The sequence below is a fragment of the Pyrus communis genome, chromosome 1 (genome assembly GCF_041283825.1).
Source record: "Pyrus communis isolate YQ-2024b chromosome 1, ASM4128382v1, whole genome shotgun sequence".
NCBI lineage: Eukaryota > Viridiplantae > Streptophyta > Magnoliopsida > Rosales > Rosaceae > Pyrus > Pyrus communis.
Window position 1 is genome coordinate 4,215,724 of NC_142565.1, and position 18,927 is coordinate 4,234,650.

An 18,927-nucleotide genomic window follows, 5' to 3' on the forward strand; every position below is an offset into this window, starting at 1 on the left:
AGAGACAACCTAAAAGATAGAGGATTCGGATGGTTGAAATACATTACGAAATAAACCCCACAAAAAACATGTATAAAAAAATAGTGTTACGAGTCTGTCTCCTAAACAAAATTGGTAAATGCTTCAGTTCTATATAGAAAAATATTAAACTCTTTATATATATAAGTCGTTCTTTCTTCTTTTTTTGTCGAATATATAAGTCGTTCTTCATTGCACACAAACTAGAATTGCCATGTTTTTTTTTTTTTTTTTTTTTTTTTTGCTTCAATAAAATATTTATAATGTGATTTACAATTAAGAAAGAAATAAATACATCTTTACTTGTATGGAGCTAAGCAACTGTGGTAATAATTTTTTGTTAGACAATTAGCATATTTTATAATATTCAAAATAAATATAAGTATATTTACTTCAATAATTCAAAATGACAAACGTTTGATAAGAACATTTCTGCTGGTTCATAGCCTATATATATCATCACTCTAGCTAGCTACAACTGAAACTGAGAGAGAGAGAGAGAGAGATGGAGGTGTCTCTTCTGTTGAGAATAATTTCTTCCATGGCTGTCGTGGGACTGGTTGGCTTCTTCCTCCACCTCTACAGCACTGTCTGGCTAAAATCCGAGAGGGTCAGAAGGAAGCTCCGACTGCAAGGCATCAAAGGCCCTGCACCTTCTTTTCTGTATGGGAATCTTCCCGAGATGCAGAAAATCCAACAACTGCAAGAGTTGAAGCCTCCAAACCTGCTGGCTGCTGAGTTTGTAGCCCATGACTACACCTCCACTCTCTTCCCATACTTCGAACACTGGAGAAAACAATACGGTATTCATTAATCCTTCTCTGCTTGTTATAATTAGTCCCATCAAATCCCATCCGATCCAATGTTTGTTCTTTAAGCATTTATCTGTGGCCTGCTATATATGTTATATATATGAATTTTTTTACGTAACACAAAGGCTATGACTCCTACATATTTCTGTAAATTTATTTTTTATTAAACATGAAAACAGATAATTTAATTATTAGGGAAATAAATCCAAACAAATGAATGGATATAATAAAGCTAGAAGAAAATAGAGTTCATAAGAATTTGATTTTTGCTGGGATATGTCGAATATTTTGGACATTGGAGAGGGGAGTCAAGGGTCCCGCTCAATCAAACGGGATTTGGCGGAATCTGGCCTATGCAAACCATTTTTAAGATGCTTGGATTCCATACACACCTGTCATGTTTGACTAGTGCATGTCAAAGCTAAACCATGTTAGAGTTGTGGATATGTTTTTTCTAGAAATATTAGAGAAATCAAAATTTTAAATCAAATTTTATGAATATATTGTTGTCTGTGATTATTCTCTGTTTTCGAAAAGATGAACTGTCATGGCAGAAGCTACTATTTAGTTCCCTTAAAAAAATAATGTGGTTGTTGATACTTATTTAATATTGGTGATACATCATTTAATTTGTAAATTTAATTCAAATTTTGATCTACCTTACATTTACCCTTTAGCCAATTAGTATGAACAATGTGTCTTTTCAATTCATGTTTTAATCTTATATAAGTTAAAATAGATAAAAATATCGTGCGTTTTTTTTCCGACAAGAAGCGATAGAGAGATTTGTTAATACATAACAAGTACACGATGCCGAATGAGTACAGCTTTTTCAATGGTCAATTTCTGGATTTGAAGTGAATAACACACACTTAACAATGAAGGTAAAAAGAAAATATCATAGTCTGCAAATGCTTAAGCGAATGTTTATACAATGTATTCATTCTTCTGTATTTATGTTCAAATTTCATTTCTTTTGCTAATAAATAAACATCATGTCAATTTCTCGGGCCCTAGAACTAATGAATAAAATCCAAGGTGTACAAATAGAGAAATATTAAATCTTGTTACTTTCAAATTATATTCTCTTTATTTTAAGATACAATTAAATATGGGATGTCAACTTCTTAAACTAAGTAAAATAATAATATTTTTTTTATATTTTTAATGCATATGATATTATCTACACAAATGAGCGGGAGAGTTAGTTAAGTCTCACAATGGACTAGCCATAATGATCTAGTTGAATTTTTCTTTAGTGAGAATCAGTTTAAGACCTCTCACTTACAAATATAGATAAATATCTTTATATCGTAGTTTTAAGTGACCACTTTGTTTAAAATTTTAACGCAATATTCTAGAATTTTACTGTTTTATTTAGGATGATTGGAACATGGGAGGGCCACGTCTAATATATAGTATTAGATTATAAAAATACTTATTCTCAAAATTATCAACCAAAATTGTTGATGTGGCATGATTGATAATATAACAAAAAATAAAAGTTACTTAATAAAAGTTTGAAGATTTAGATGAAGGTTTATGAGTATTAAGTAATGATTAAAATGGTTGTACCATGAGAGGCCCATATCTGAAGTACTCGAATGATCAAAATTGGCTTCATTTCTGTTCTTTATTACCTTTTTCAATTCCTTTGGTAAGTGGGCATATCCTCCAAATCATGTATTAATATGCTCATGATCAATTCATAACTATTTTTTCAAATGACTAAAAACGCTTGAACATAACTATAAACGCTCTAACATGATTTGGTTAGAAAAAGTTAAAATTCAAAAATGTTTTGTCAGGAATGATGGGAAGAAATTTCAGATTTTTAATGAATTTTCCGATGTGCCTCTAATAATAGTGTGTTCAGTAATAACACTTAAAAGCAAAACTGTTTCCTTCATAAATATTCTCAAAGAAGCTCTTATCTTACTGTGCTTCTCTTTCGAACGTTGAAAGATGTTCCAAGTTATAATCTCTCTTTTATCTGTTGGTAAGAAAAGTAGTGACATGAAGTATGAAATGCTTGCAGGTCCAGTGTACACATATTCCACAGGAATGAGGCAACATTTGTATGTGAACAACCCAGAGATAGTGAAGGAGATGAACCAGTGTATGAATTTGGATTTAGGCAAGCCTTCTTATGTAAGCAAGAGACTTGCACCCATGCTTGGCAATGGCATTTTGAGGTCCAATGGTATTGTTTGGTCACAGCAAAGGAAGATTGTTGCCCCCGAGTTCTTCTCAGACAAAGTCAAGGTAATTAAACGCAGTTTCGAATCAAAATTTCGAAAGATGAAAAATTGTTTTATTCCATGACTAATATGTAAACTAAGACTTATCATTGAGATAATGTGGCAGGGCATGGTGTGGCTGATGATGGAGTCTGGACAGACATTGCTTAGAAAATGGGAGGACTCCATTGAAGCACAAGGCGGTGTGAGAGCGGAGATTCAGGTGGATGAGGATTTGAGAGATTTCTCTGCAGATGTTATATCAAGAGCTTGTTTTGGAAGCTCTTACGTAAAGGGCAAAGAGATTTTCAAAAAACTTAGAAGTCTTCAAGAAGTGATATCCAAGCAAAACTTCCTCTTTAGTAATTTGGGGTACGTAAACTTTCCATTATTTAACAATGTACACTAAACTGCAGATCTGAGCGTAGCCAAATTGGCAGTTTAGATTACATTAGATTGTCACTACACGAAAAAATAATTCATAAATGTTGAACAATGCAGTGGATTGAAGAAGACAAACGAGATAGGCTGTTTGGAGAGGGAGATTGAGTCTTTGATCTGGGAGGCAGTGGAAGAAAGAGAAGGCTCATGTGACCAAAAAGATTTGTTGCAGACAATACTAGAGGGAGCCATCAATGACCAAACCCTAGGGAAATGTTCATCCAAGCGCTTCATAGTTGACAACTGCAAGAACATATATTTTGCAGGCCATGAATCCACAGCTGTTGCTGCCTCTTGGTGTTTGATGCTTCTCGCTTTACATCCCGAGTGGCAAGCCCGAATCAGGACGGAGTTGGTTCAAGCTTGCCCGGATGGCCTGCCGGACGCAAACTCCCTCCCTCAGTTGAAAACGGTACGGGTGTTTACATTGCTCGTTATGTTACTTAATTATGTTCAATGTTGAGTAATGTTTTGATACCATACTATGTTGTCACTATACATTCAAACAAAGTCTTACTAAGTTGACGATCCAGATTGACAGTGTGACAATACAACTACGTATTGTCTCCACATTGAAACAATAGTCCACCTGAAAACATAACATGTTAGATTGTTTGACCATGCAGATGGCCATGGTGATTCAAGAAGTCATGCGTCTATATCCGCCAGCCGCATTTGTGTCGAGAGAGGCACTCGAAGACACTCAAGTGGGAAACATGACCGTTCCAAAAGGCGTATGCTTATGGACATTGATCCCAACATTGCACAGAGACACAGAAATTTGGGGACCAGATGCAAATGAGTTCAAACCAGAGAGGTTCACTGATGGAGTCTCAAAGGCATGCAAGTTTCCCCAAGCTTATATCCCATTCGGGTTGGGGCCTAGGACATGTTTGGGCAAAAACTTAGCCATGGTTGAACTGAAGGTTGTGCTCTCACTGGTTATCTCCAAGTTTTCTTTCTCTCTATCTCCAAAATACAAGCATTCCCCTGCCTACAAAATGATTGTGGGGCCAGGAAATGGTGTACATATTATTCTCCAGAAAATCTGTTGACAGATTGAAAAATAAGCCAAAATGATTCAAGCAGATGGAAGAGGATCTTCTCCGGATTGATTTTGTAGGGATTTTAGGGATCTCCACATCTTAGCCGTTCATCATACATCATGCGGTCAGTTTTCATCAAGTAGTATTTGTGTTTAATTTTAAATAAAAAGGTCAAATAATTTCTGACCACACAATGTACGATGAATAACTAAGATGTGAAAATCCCTAGGATCTTCACAATTTGGTCACAATTTGGATCCGGATGGGATCCAAATCCCAAGCAGATAGCTAGGTGTTTGTTGATCGGAATTATATAGATAAGATATGTCATGTTTGCAAAATGTGGGATGGTGGAATGTAGATGAACGTTTTCTTATATAATTTATTGTTCTTTTTAAAATTTCGTTGCTCGATTACTATCTAGTATTTATATACATATGTCAAGTTTTGATTTACTTGTAATAAAAACTGACTCGTTATTTATTAGGAGTTGAAATTTCTTCATTTCATCTCACTTGAAGGTGTTAACAACATTTACTCATGAAATCAATAGTAATTGTTTCATAACCAAATAAACAATACAAAAAGCAAATTCAGACATAACTTAGTGAATTTACATCGTCATTCCAATAGCCCGATAATATGCATTCGAATGAAATTCGCAAATTTACATCGTCATTATAATCGACCGATCTATGGATCTAAAAGAAATATGTACATTACATTCGGATAAGAGGAATGCACTCAAACAAAGTCATCATGAACTTCTCTCTAATAAACCAAATAAGAGAAAAATAAGTGCATGATAAGGTGTCACGGAGTTAATAACAATCTTCTTATAAAATCATGGAATCACATACAACATAAAAGAATGCACAACAATTTTTGGTAATGCTATCTACACATCTTTTTTCACGTCTCATAACATTCTTTATTAATTTTTTTTTATTCTCATTAATGTATTCGATCTAATGATTAAAAATTGATAGAAGTATGTGAAATATAAAAAAGAATGTGTGAATAATCCAACCCTAATTTAAAATTTCTTTTTTGTATTGTCGACAAAAATTCCTTGGTGTAACCCTAGAAAATTGATGTAATGTAAGAATATGTGCGTGATTAATGTAATTTCACGAAAAATAAAAAAATTGTAGGAAAGGAAAACTTGAAGAAGTCGTAGTGTCGTACCAAATTTATGAGAAACATGATTGAATTGGCGCCTATGTTGTTTCTGTTGCAATTTTGTAACTTGCATTGAAACCATCACGAGATTTTTTAGACGCTTTGCAAATTGCAATTCCATACAAGCGTATCGAACTCCTCCTCCTCCACCGTGTTTCCTGAAATTCACAGAGACCAAAGAAGCAGCATCGATTCAGCACCGCCTTCTTTTACTTCAATGGCGATAATGGTGTCAGATTCCGACCCAGAAGAAGGAGGTCAGTGCAACCCATCAAAGTTATGGACTTTTGGGCTCTCAATCCTCCCTTCATATGAAGAACCACTGAAATTACCCCAAAAGATCACAACTTTGAGTGCTCCAGCTGCTTGGAAAATCTTCAGACTCTCAGAGTGTGCAAGAACACCTGATCATTCATCTGGGTCCAACAATTCTGGGGCTTTCATCATTGCTTACAAATTTGAGAGTGAGTATTTGTAAGAAAACCCATAATTTTTATTCTACTCTGTCTTTCTCTCTTAGGGTTTTGTTAATTTTCAGCATAGGCAGTTTATGCAATTATTGAATTGATTTTGCAGTGAGAGTAGATATTGCAAGAATCTTCTTTAGTACTTGGGATTGGTTCAAACCACCATAAGTCGGTTTCCAATGCTTGCCGAGATGGATACTGGTATGCCCGCCTCTGCATTTTCCTGTTTATTTAAGTGCCGTTTTTAACAAAAATTTAACATAATTGACTTGATTTTTAGCTTCATGAATGGTTACTTACTTTTTTCGTTGTAGTATGTACCATATGAACAAGCCTTATCACATAATTGATTCGTGTTCGAAAGCATTGAGCTCAAGGCATTGATCAATAAATAGATGTAGAAACTAATGTGGTTTAATCAAGAGCTTCTAAAAGTCCAATAGTGTATTAGCTCTAGTCTTTAACGAATGAAGTATATTTGGGAAACACACAAGGAGTTTGTAGGCATTATCAGGTGCTTCATTTACTGATTTAGTTCAAAAGTTCTATAACGGATGATGCATTTTTCAGAAATCATATCTAAGCTAGATATATGTTTTTCTTTTTTGTTCATTCATCAAGAGAGTTACTTAGAAATTGCCATAATAGTGAAGATTTGGTTTGTAAAGGCTTCTGAGGAATGAATTCAAAATCACACATGGAAATGAAACAAAGTAATAATTTGTAACTCCTCATTTTATTTTCATTTACATGACTTTTGAAAAAAATAAAGCTCTTGTTCATTTTAATCGCTTTTATCACCGCAGTTTAGAGGAGTACATCTGAGTTTAACTGCTAAGTTTTGTTTTTGAACCATGCATTATTCTCACTATCAGTGTTTTGCCAGATGTGACAAATGCCACTGCGCTTGTTCAGCAGAACGCATTTGTCAGGTAAAGTGCTTCATGCACCGGGTGTCCCGTGCTAGTCATTATTCGTTCATATCCAATAAAATCCACCTAGCTTACCTTAAATGGGGGTGGTATTTATTGAGGCACTTTATAAAATGGCCTTCTTAGGGTTTGTTTGAGCAATGAGGATTGACGTTATCGCGGTGCAGGTCTTGTAAATTCTTTCTCTGGTCGGTTTCTTGAAGAGGAGCAATTGGTAACTATCGCTTTTCTTTTTTGAATGAAAGTCTTGCATTTTGTCTTCAGTTGTGTTTTGATGGCCGTAGGAGAGTCTACGAAGAACAATTGCAGATCCTGATTGCTCTTTGATAATCTTTCTATGTTTTTGTATTTTCACTAATCATTTTTGCTGCCATGATCAGGATATAAAGGGATTGAAGGTTTAGGTGAATTGTTTTGAGTAGATCAGTTGCACGGATATCAGATTTACAATAATCAAGGTAATCTGCCGGTAGGTGAGTCCTGCTAGAAAGGAAGAGTATTTCTGATAATCATAAATATAAGAGTGAATTTTTTTTTTTTTAGCCCTTCCCAAAGGGCTTTGTACCTTGTTGATTCTTTAACTGTTTTTGTATCAAGTGGTGTTTTGGGCTTAATTGGATTCAATCCTATCATTTATGTTGTGGTTGTCATCAATTTATGATATTGATGTGTTAAGATTTTGCCTCTTAGAGAAGCTCTGATGCCGAAAATGTTGTGATTGGTAAGAATTGATGGATTTGGAGTAGTCCTGGAACTTCATTGATGTAAAAATTGTTGCGGCTGGTACAAAAAATGATAGATTTGGAGTAGGCTTGGAACCAGTTGCTTTGGCATCAGATCTTCAAGCACACTAGCTTGATATAAAGCTAAACCCAGAGTCATATTATTTTTGGCATCTGAGCTTAGTTCCAACTTCCGACACCTGATTGCTTATCAGATTGTTAAACAGTTCATACCCAAGGGGGAGAAGTCAAATGGATGGAGGAAAAGAAAACTTTGTATACTCTAGTTTGGTTATAAATTAGAATGTCAAAGGATCATAGGGTTCTGCCATGTCCCTAATTCGAATCCAAGTCCAGAATGCAGGTTGAGGGATTTCTAGGTGCAAAAGACAGAAAATTTCCTCATAGAAAAAACAGGGCCATCAAATTAGCAATATAATGAAGAAACAAATAAATAAGGAAAAAGCACATTTGCTTTGTTCATTATGTAGCCTGTCATTCAGTATGTATTTTTTTTTTTTCATGCGTCTTCTTTTGTGGAAAATGCCAAAATATGGTGGTGGTAGTACTCATTGATGCAGAAACAGGCTGCCTGTTGTTCTTTTGGAATACGTATTCTACTAGAATTGGACTAGAAAATTCCCTGAAGTGTCCTTTTAGGAGATTGAACTGCGAATAAGAAATTTAGCTTAAGAAAGTTAACATAATTACTCATTTTTCACTGTGAATAAGAAATTTAGCTTATGAAAGTTAACATAATTACTCATATTTCATTCTTCAGAATAAAAGACGATTGTGGATTTGCTTTTTTTGGTTTGCATTTATTGTAAAACTTGCAATGTTTCAGTTGAGTAATACCTGAATTTGTGTTCCATCACTAAATCTAAGATCAGGTGGGATCAGTTCATTCAATTTTTTCCGATTTTTCTTTTATAATGCAAATCAGTTTTTTAAATGAGATGAAAAGGGGGTCCAATCTAAAAAAAGCCTGAAAGAAATGATGGTTTCCTATCTAAGAGGATGTGAGAGAATATGAAAGTTCAGTGAGTTTTCTAACTATGCTCTTAAGTGAGTTTTGTAGTAAGAAGAGCACCTATCAACTTGGTTTTGTGAAGTCTGAGAACCTCCCCACAAATTAGTTTAGGAACAAATATATCCGATGTAACCCTTACCCTTCTACTAAAACTAAACTTTTTGTGGAATCACAAGGAATTTCAGTGCCTTCAATTTTTCTGATACTTATACTTTTCCAAAATTGAATATATAACATGAATATCTAATAGTCTTCTTGAAATTACCATGCTTCATCCCTAATATTTATCACTTGATTTATGGATCAGGAGACTGGAAAATAACAAATAGCAGTAGCAATGATGTCGAATGGGGAAAGAAGAAGAAGTGCGAGATTGGTGGAACTTGAATCAAGGGCGGAAAGTAAGGGCACAGTAATATGTTATGCAGAAGAGGATGTGTCTTCTGAAGAAGATGATTCCTGCCAGAAACGGAGAAGAAAAAGGGTTAAGAGTAGACCTGTCCAAGATCTGGCTGCAAGTAGAAATGAGCATCCATTGATAACAGAGGTGTGTCTTAGTAATGCTATGAAAACTGGAACAGTTATTGAACAAGAGGTGGAAATGTTGAAGTGTGTTAACGTAATATGTATTTATGTATGCATACCTGATATAAAATAAATATATCAGACTATATGACGATTAATTTATTGTTTTGAGTTTTTTTAATCAAGCATAATTTCTTAGTAATAAAATCTGATAGGCACTCTGCATTATTTTCTAAATACTTGTATTTATTTACGTTATTTTATTTTGAATGGAAGGACAAGTTTATTTATTGTGGATTTTGCACAGGTGTCATTGTTTTTTATTCTTTTTTCTTTTGTTCATAAATTGTAGTTTGGTAATTCGAGCAACAACAATAGTACAAATGCCGGTGGTGGTACGTACTTCTTCTTCTTTTAAGATTTAAATTGCAACTTGATATATATATATATGCTATGATGGAAAAGACTCACTAATTCATTTTTCTTGTATTTAATCAAATAGCTGTGCCATCGGAGACGCCTCTACCAGAATCAGGGAAGCTTGAACTGCTTCTTAGTGTTCTGCAAAAGTAAACACTGGGTTATGACATCTTTTCTTAATGAGTATTTATAGTTAGCCATGCTATAATATTTATGATGTGAATTTTTTTTTCTTTTGCTCGTATAAGTGATTAGCCCCTTCTTCAGTGAATTCCTCATCAAGAAAGTTAATGCCTTTATCTTGCTTCAACTTTAACTACAGGAAAGACTTGTACAATATGTTTGCAAAACCAGTAAACCCACAAGAGGTTTGCCTTCTTTATTTATGGTCTTTCCAAGTGTACATACTTGTGTAGTTGCTAATATATGGTTCTTGATGTGAAAGGTTAAGGGGTACAATGATATCATTAAAGAGCCAATGGATTTCGGCACGATTTCAGAAAAACTCAGTGGAGGAACCTACAGAACACTGGAAGAATTTCAGGTGTGATTCTATACTCCTTAGTTCTCTACTTGTTTTTCCTTTCAGTAAGGCTCGGAAGAGAGAACTGGTTTTTGAGTTTCTGTATTTAATCTGCTCTCCCTTTCTGTATTTGCTGAAAAATTTGAGTCAGCATGTGTGTACACATTTGTTTCGGCGTAAACAGGTCGGCTGGGTTTGGTTCATAAGTTTCCTTATCAAATTTAGTTTTTGTTCTACTTTATGGTGGTAGGATTAAAACAAACTGTGTTCCATCACATTTGTGATTGTAACCTTAATAGTGAATTATTTGTTAATACTGATACACAAATCTGGTGCTTTAGTTTTGATGTTCATTTGGTTGATGTACAGCATGATGTGTTTCTGGTATTCAGTAATGCAATGTCATACAACGCTCCCTCTTCCATTTTTAATCGAAAGGTCAGTCCAGTGAGCACTGTTGTTATCGTCAAGGTTGACCAACATTTTATGCTCTTGAAATCTCCATTTTCTCCTTAACTATATTCAATTTATGGTTGTCCAGGCTTGTGATATGAAAAATCTAGCGGTGGAGTTGTTTGAAGCCCTAGAGAAAGATTATAAAAGTTTTGAAAGTGCATGTTCCTCGAAAATATCTCGAGCTGGTAAGAGGAGCAAGAACATCATGAACAGTTCTGCTGATAGGTCAACTAATGGGATGCCTTTAAGGGGTCAGTGTAAGTACAAACTACGCATGCCCTAAGTTCAACTTTGAAATTTTCATTTTGGCTACAGTAATTATAAAGTACTTGACTACTCTTATTTCATATGAGATATTGATCAAAGACTTAATTCAGTATTCTGCATTTTCTTGTAACAGCGCAAGGGGTTGCCGAGCAGAAGTTACAAAAAGCCGGAGTTCTTAATCCTTGTAGTTCAACTTCAAACTTTCAGTTTAGTGATCTAGATCTTAATGTGGCATTATTTCAGAATGGCATCATAAATACTCAACCTTCAAATATCCTTCGGAGTTCCACCCCACCTCTATACTCCGGTGCTCAAACAAACATTGAGCACCATAATGGTCAGTTTATTGGGACTGCACCCTCAATCAATGCCTTGTTTAACAACAGCATTGGGAATGATGTTGGTAGGGGTAGGAATCCTTTTATAGCTGATCTGCCTGCTTCAGATCTAAAGGGGGACTGTGAAAAGGTTTATGGCCAGTCACTGTCTTCTTCCATATGGTGGCGTTGCCCTCCAATTATTTCTAATTCAAGTCGGAGCCCAGCCTTTGGCTCCACACATGGGCTGAACTCAAATTGTTTTGGAGGTGGACAGCATCAATTTCAACCTATGGGTGGTAGTGGAAGCACACCGTATGGAAGTAATAGTTTCGAGCAGGCGAGCCAAGGTCTGAACGGGTTGAGGCAAGCGGAGATTGGACCACAAATATCTGACTTTAAACCATTCCAGCAGCAAGGGCAAGGCTCGGGCACACCAGCCTCTGGAATCAGCATGAGGCCTATAAATTTGTCAGACATAGATCAATGGTTTGGGCATGGTCGGAGTGGAGGGGGATCAAACACTGGAGCTCCTCCTGGAAGCTCACAAGGGCTAGGTGCCGCGGAAACAAACATGTTTCCTTGTGACTTTCAGCACTCAGGGGGATCAAATGCTGGAGCTCTTCCTGCAAGCTCTGAGGGATGTGATTGGAACCCGTGGAACTTTCGGCCATGAAGGTTTGATGAATATGTTGCATGACTAAACATGTCAGTGTGCCCTCAGTTCTATTTTATCGTACCTTTTCCATTTCGTGAGAACATAAGAGTTTGAAGTTATGCTTTGTTGTTTTTATGAAAATGCTGAGATGAACTCAACTTTTGGTTTTGGTTTTTCCTAGACAATTACAATCCATCTCCTGCTTGTTGCTTTCAATTGCCAACTTTTTTATTAATAACATTAGCTTGACTAAGATCGGAGCATCGTTGATAACCATCCACATTGGTTCAAAGGCTTGTAGTTAAAAAGGTTAACATTTGCTTCTGTCTCGAAGGTTGTAAGTTCAAATTTCCTCTCTCATTATCACTTGTATATATATAGTTGTACACGGGTTGGATTTACTAAGCTCGCCGCCTTAGCCGGCCTGTGGACAACTGAAGGAAGGCACGACATTTGAAAATTTGATGAAACCAAGTATGTCCCCGGCTGCAAAAAGGGGCAATTTTCGAACAAGAAAACAGAGCTATCTTGGGATCAAAGTCAAATCGTGATACATAATATGTTTATTTAGTATAAATAATAAAAGACTAGTTCTTTGAAATTACGATGACAAAAAATTTGAATTTTGATCGACCTTGGACTGGAAGCATGCACTTCCACTTTCAGACTCCGGTTGTGTGCTGGTCAATCACTGAACCATTCAAAGTTTGAAGGTCTAAATATTCCAACCTAACCTTATTATTTTCCAGTTATTTATCATGTTTTTATTTCTTTATTTTTATGTATCTAATATCAAGCATTACCTAAAAACTGCTTCTACTCCATATTAAATATTATATGATTACAATTCACAAGTGCTTTTGTTTCATCATTCAAACAGAAAAACTCCTCTCTCTCCTCTCATGTGTTAATATTTTTCTATTCACATTACCACTTTTCACTACTACAGCACAATTTTGTAACGATAAAATTATGATACGTTATTATTTGAAATCATCCTCATTATGATATGAGTGTAAACCATGCTATACTAAAATTTTGCTAGTTATTTTTTGGGTTGCCGCCACTAGAAGAATTTCTAGCTCCGTCCTTTATGAAATGGGGTGAACTGACTCGTGAAGAATAAGGACAGGGCTTTGTTTTGGTGGTAAAAGTCAAAATACTCGTACGTTTTCTTACTGCCTCAGGGTGAAAAAGACCATCTCTATTTAGTCTTATTCATGAATTGACCCCAAATATAACACACACATGTATGTATTGTATAAATACACATAAGTTTGTATACTAATTCAATAATTTGAGTGTTCCAGGATTCTGTCATATTTTTCACCACAAGTTTTGTAAACACATACTTTCTTTCTGACAATATGTATATTTTGTTTGCAATGTAACATATGTATAAACACTATTCTTTAACACATATTTTCAATACTTTCTACACCTTAGACAATATTTTTAATCTCACAATTGGATATTGATAGTCTAGTTCACTGTTCATGCTTGAACGTGAAACGTTGAAATTTCAAATCTTGAAATATTTCAACCTTATTTCCTAGTTTCTATGATTTATTATTATTGACTAGATTTTTAATTTATGCGCATAAACTAAATATCTTGTCAATAATAATAAATCATAGAAACTAGGAAATAAGGTTGAAATATTTCAACCTTTGACGTTCAAGATATGAAATCTAGTTAATAAAGATTATATAACTTCTTTTAAGAAATTTATTGTGGAAATTGTTTATCTAGAAATATGTGTGTGTGTGTGTGTGTGTACCCTCATTGCTCATACTTGATTCATATAACTCAACTTTATGGAGAGCCCCATGAGAGCTGGTTTACCTTTGATGATCAGGTTTCTAACTATTGCAACCATTATTCCATTTTTCAGTGTCGGTTTACGCAGTGGAAGTCCGGGTGTGCCTTGCAAAGAAGGTCAGAAGCGAGCGCTTCTGATGTTCAAGAATGATCTTAAGGATCCTTCAAATCGGCTCTCGTCATGGACTAGTGATGGACACTGCTGCAATTGGACTGGAGTTGTCTGTGATCACTTAACTGTTCATGTTCGCGAGATCCGCCTCACTAATCCCAATTCCCATCAGGACATCCATGAGTCTTTTGGAGATAACTACTACAGTAATACTTAGTTGGGTGGCAAGGTAAATCCTTCCTTGCTCCATTTGAAGCATCTTAAGTACTTGGACTCGAGTTACAACAAGTTTCAAGGATTTCAGAGTGCTAGCTTCTTTGGTTCTCTTAAAACCTTAAGATATCTTAACATCTCAGAAGCTGGTTTCCAAGGATGAATTCCTCCTCAACTGGGAAACCTCACAAATCTACGATATCTTGGCCTCCGTGATGACACACTGAAGGCTGAGAATCTCGAATGGATTTCTGGTCATCCCCACTTGAAACACCTAGATATGAGTTTTGTTAATCTTAGCAAAGCATCTAATTGTTGGAATATGTGGCCAAGTGGCCAACTCACATCCATTTTCGGCTAATAAAATAATAAGGTGGACAAAATCATTGTTGCTTTCCTTGTTTTGAGGAGAAAAGGAAAAGACTAGCAAGTAGCCTTATTATTTTTTTGTATTTGGTTGTTTTTAAAGGGAATGAAGGGTGCAGCGAGAGATGAGAAAAAAGAAGGAAGGGCACCATTTGTTTTTGAGCATTCCTTTTGTGAGAGCATCCAAAGAGATGGTGAGAGCATTTGGCTCTACCATGGGCACGGGTGAGAGAAATCAAGAGAGTTAGAGTGAAAGATCTCTTGTGAAAGAACTCTTGGGGTAGAGTGAGGCTCTTGGGAAAATTCTGTGAGTGGGTGTACAAGGGATATGGGATTGGGTTATGTCGATTTAACTCATGTGTAACTTGTACTGTTTTTCTCATAGTGAAGAGCAATATCTCTCCGAGGACGTAGGCAGTTTTTTGCCGAACCTCGTAAATTTCTCGGTGTCTTTATTTCTTGTATTTTAAACTATTCAACTGTGGGTTTGTATGTTGGTGAAGATAATCAGCCAAGGCACAACAATTGGTATCAGAGCATCGTTGGGGGCTTTGGTTCGTTGGAGGTCCAGATTTGTTGTTCACCATGGAATTTTCAGTTGAGCAGTTTAAAGGGAGAGGCGGTTGCTCTTGGTAAAGGAAAGTAATGGAAGCCTGAAGAAATGGAAGCCGTGTTTAGGGATGCTTGGATCAACTGCGAAAGTTGATGTTGAGGAAGAAGACAAAGGCCTCTTTCTTCTTACCTCACTTTCAGATTTGTACGAGAACCTTGTGAAACTTTACTGCAAGGAAAGAAACAGTAAGTTTGGAGCAGGTGCAAGCTTCTTTGGTGTGGAATGATACACACAAGAGACCATGGATGATGGTGGGCACAAGACTGCTTAAGCTATTCAAGGTTGAAATCGTGGAAGAAAATTGGAAAGAGAATCTGAGAGAGACAGCAGGTTCGGATCCGGTTCCGAAGGCAAGGGTCCACAGTGCTACGGGGTGCAAGGCCGGGTTAGCAAGTTTGTGGTGGAAGACTTTGAGTATGCCCTCTAGGTACTCGAAGCAACACTTCTCCTGGTGATGTTTAGTCTCAAGTGTTGCAGGGGTTTTGCAGCAGGTGGAGCTATGGGATTCACAGGTGATGAGAAGGTCCTGAGGTAGGAGGAAGTGTGGGAATTTTGTCTGGCTCGACGGGTGTTGCTGGAAATGGGTGCACTGACAAGTTTCCAAGTTGCAGACAATGAAGAGGAGGAAAACCTGCTGGAGGAGACGAGGATGTGTCGAGATCCTGTCTAAAGCTAAATGTTTTTTTTGCTTGCAGCAGCTGCACATGCATTGGCAGTGACTGAATCGGAACAGGACCAACGAGGTTGATTCAGAGTGTGCATGCTGGTATGTAAGGCCAATGGATTTTGGAACTTGGCCAAGGTGGAGATTGTTGGAATATGTGGCCAAGTGGCCAACTCACATCCATTTTCGGCTAATAAAATAATAAGGTGGACAAAATCATTGTTGCTTTCCTTGTTTTGAGGAGAAAAGGAAAAGGCTAGCAAGTAGCCTTATTATTTTTTTGTATTTGGTTGTTTTTAAAGGGAATGAAGGGTGCAGCGAGAGATGAGAAAAAAGAAGGAAGGGCACCATTTGTTTTTGAGCATTCCTTTTGTGAGAGCATCCAAAGAGATGGTGAGAGCATTTGGCTCTACTATGGGCACAGGTGAGAGAAATCAAGAGAGCTAGAGTGAAAGATCTCTTGTGAAAGAACTCTTGGGGTAGAGTGAGGCTCTTGGGAAAATTCTGTGAGTGGGTGTACAAGGGATATGGGATTGGGTTATGTCGATTTAACTCATGTGTAACTTGTACTGTTTTTCTCATAGTGAAGAGCAATATCTCTCCGAGGACGTAGGCAGTTTTTTGCCGAACCTCGTAAATTTCTCGGTGTCTTTATTTCTTGTATTTTAAACTATTCAACTGTGGGTTTGTATGTTGGTGAAGATAATCAGCCAAGGCACAACACTAATTGGTTGAGACCAGTAAACATGCTCCCCTCTTTGGTAGTGTTACGTATGGTCATTTGTCAACTCGATCACATTCCACTTATTCTACCTGCCATAAATTTTACTTTGCTGTCCATCCTTGATCTTTCCGAGAACAGATTTAATTCTTTGATGCCTAGGTGGGCTTTCAGTCTTACAAATCTTGTCTCTCTTTCTCTCAAAGGTTGTGATTTCCAAGGTTCTGTTTCGACCCATCCCTCCACAAATACCACTACTTCTCTCAAGGGAACTTTGCGGAGCTCCACTGGACAAGAATTGCAGTGCAGATAGGATGGTGCCGCCAACAGTTGAGCAAGACAGAGGAGGAGGATACCGTTTACTTGAAGATAAGTGGTTCTACCTGAGCTTGGGACTAGGATTCTTCTTCGGTTGTTGGAGCGTGCTTGGTTCTTTGCTGGTAAACATGCCATGGAGCATTCTTCTTTCTGGATTCCTGAATAGCATTGTATTTAAACTTCACGATGTAGTTTTTCAATACATGGAGCTACTTTTATAGATTGCAAGACTTGGTTTTTACCCGTTGAATATAAAAGTTTGTATTTCGACTACATTTCTCATGTGATTGTTCTATATAACTTGTATTCACGAGTGAGCTGCCACTTGTAAACTTTTTTATTAATACTAGTATTGGCTGATTGTTTGACACCACCGACCACTCAATTTGGTCAGAGAGCACCACTTCGAGATTTCCTGTGTTCCGATGGAACGCTGATCCGTCACTTTTCAAGAAAACGAAGGCTGGTGACTTTGCCTTCCATTAATTTCGGGGGAAGATGAAAGTCCAAAAAAAGAAAAAGAAAAATCAAAGCTTTGATTATTTCTGTATGAATTTTCAACCTTTCAACATTGTCAAAGGTTCAACAAGTCTGACTGTCTGCCATTGTGTATGTATATATATATACGGGCGCGCACATCACCTACTTCATAAACTAAAACTTTATGGACATAACCATGAGAGTTGTTTTTCTTCTAATCAGGGCTCTAGCTATTGCAACCATTTCAATTAGTTTTGGTTCCTGCAATGAAAATCTGGGCTGGACTTCGCTTTGCAAAGAAAGCGAAAAGCAAGCCCTTTTGATGTTCAAGCAAGATCTCAAGGACCCTGCAAATCGGCTTTCTTCGTGGGTTGATGAAGAAGATTCCAACTGTTGTACTTGGACCGGAGTTATCTGCGATGACTTAACTGGTCACATCCACAAGCTTCATCTGGGTAATTCCAACCCTTCATTGAATTTCAACTCTTCCTTGGGTGGCAAGGTAAGTCATTCTTTGCTCAATTTAAAGCATCTCAACTACTTGGACTTAAGCAACAATGATTTTCAAGAAGCACAGGTTCCAAAGTTCTTTGGTTCTCTTAGAAGTTTAAGATATCTTAACCTCTCAAAAGCAGGATTCGCTGGAATGATTCCTCATCAGTTGGGAAATCTCTCGAGTCTACGCTAGGTGCCGCGGAAACAAACATGTTTCCTTGTGACTTTCAGCACTCAGGGGGATCAAATGCTGGAGCTCTTCCTGCAAGCTCTGAGGGATGTGATTGGAACCCGTGGAACTTTCGGCCATGAAGGTTGGATGAATATGTTGCGTGACTAAACATGTCAGTGTGCCCGCAGTTCTATCTTATCGTACCTTTTCCATTTCGTGAGAACATAAGAGTTTGAAGTTATGCTTTGTTGTTTTTATGAAAATGCTGAGATGAACTCAACTTTTGGTTTTGGTTTTTCCTAGACAATTACAATCCATCTCCTGCTTGTTGCTTTCAATTGCCAACTTTTTGATTGATAACATTAGCTTGACTAAGATCGAAGCATCGTTGATAATCATCCACATTGGTTCAAAGGCTTGTAGTTAAAAAGGTTAACATTTGCTTCTGTCTCGAAGGTTGTAAGTTCAAATTTCCTCTCTCATTATCGCTTGTATATATATAGTTGTACACGGGTTGGATTTACTAAGCTCGCCACCTTAACCGGCCTGTGGACGACCGAAGGAAGGTACGACATTTGAAAATTTGATGAAACCAAGTATGTCCCCGGCTGCAAAAATGGGCAATTTTCGAACAAGAAAACAGAGCTATCTTGGGATCAAAGTCAAATCGTGATACATAATATGTTTATTTAAGCTAGTATAAATAAATAAAAGACTAATTCTTTGAAATTACGATGACAAAAAATTTGAATTTCGATCGACCTGGGACTGGAAGCATGCACTGTTGTCAATTCCACTTTCAGACTCCGGTCGTGTGCTGGTCAATCACTGAACCATTCAAAGTTTGAAGGTCTAAATATTCCAACCTAACCTTATTATTTTCCAGTTATTTA

At 36.8% G+C, this 18,927-nt stretch overlaps 2 protein-coding genes across 14 annotated transcripts; both read left to right on the plus strand.

The window, feature by feature from the left end:
• Positions 1 to 431: 431 nt before the first annotated feature.
• LOC137719578 (cytochrome P450 714A1) lies at positions 432 to 4,957 on the plus strand. The gene is made up of 5 exons (XM_068458618.2): positions 432 to 821; positions 2,869 to 3,095; positions 3,198 to 3,442; positions 3,572 to 3,923; positions 4,138 to 4,957. Exons 1-5 carry the CDS (start codon positions 524 to 526, stop codon positions 4,564 to 4,566), a joined length of 1,551 nt encoding a protein of 516 aa, XP_068314719.1. The 5' UTR covers positions 432 to 523; the 3' UTR covers positions 4,567 to 4,957.
• A 797-nt stretch (positions 4,958 to 5,754) lies between these two features.
• Positions 5,755 to 18,372, plus strand: LOC137719577 (uncharacterized). Of its 13 annotated transcripts, none has more exons than XM_088693368.1 (14): positions 5,755 to 6,203; positions 6,316 to 6,407; positions 7,093 to 7,138; positions 7,306 to 7,352; positions 7,519 to 7,611; positions 9,201 to 9,440; positions 9,771 to 9,813; positions 9,921 to 9,987; positions 10,161 to 10,206; positions 10,284 to 10,382; positions 10,731 to 10,799; positions 10,903 to 11,074; positions 11,218 to 11,958; positions 18,056 to 18,372. In XM_088693368.1, the coding sequence occupies exons 6-14, from the start codon at positions 9,231 to 9,233 to the stop codon at positions 18,172 to 18,174; spliced, it is 1,566 nt and encodes a 521-aa protein (XP_088549494.1). In that variant the 5' UTR covers positions 5,755 to 6,203; positions 6,316 to 6,407; positions 7,093 to 7,138; positions 7,306 to 7,352; positions 7,519 to 7,611; positions 9,201 to 9,230; the 3' UTR covers positions 18,175 to 18,372. The 13 variants fall into 13 exon arrangements, with proteins under 13 accessions (XP_088549494.1, XP_088549499.1, XP_088549478.1 ...); XM_088693373.1 differs by having other exon boundaries at positions 7,519 to 7,596; XM_088693352.1 differs by lacking the exon at positions 18,056 to 18,372 and having other exon boundaries at positions 7,265 to 7,352; positions 11,218 to 12,275.
• The last annotated feature ends 555 nt before the right edge of the window (positions 18,373 to 18,927 follow it).

Coding starts and splice junctions, on each gene's coding strand:
- LOC137719578 (XM_068458618.2), top strand. CDS start 524: ATGGAGGTGTCTCTTCTGTTGAGAATAATTTCTTCCATGGCTGTCGTG. Junction 822..2,868: donor ACACTGGAGAAAACAATACG/GTATTCATTAAT, acceptor AAATGCTTGCAG/GTCCAGTGTACACATATTCC. Junction 3,443..3,571: donor TTCCTCTTTAGTAATTTGGG/GTACGTAAACTT, acceptor TGAACAATGCAG/TGGATTGAAGAAGACAAACG.
- LOC137719577 (XM_088693368.1), top strand. CDS start 9,231: ATGATGTCGAATGGGGAAAGAAGAAGAAGTGCGAGATTGGTGGAACTT. Junction 9,441..9,770: donor AGCATCCATTGATAACAGAG/GTGTGTCTTAGT, acceptor CATAAATTGTAG/TTTGGTAATTCGAGCAACAA. Junction 10,800..10,902: donor CTTCCATTTTTAATCGAAAG/GTCAGTCCAGTG, acceptor ATGGTTGTCCAG/GCTTGTGATATGAAAAATCT.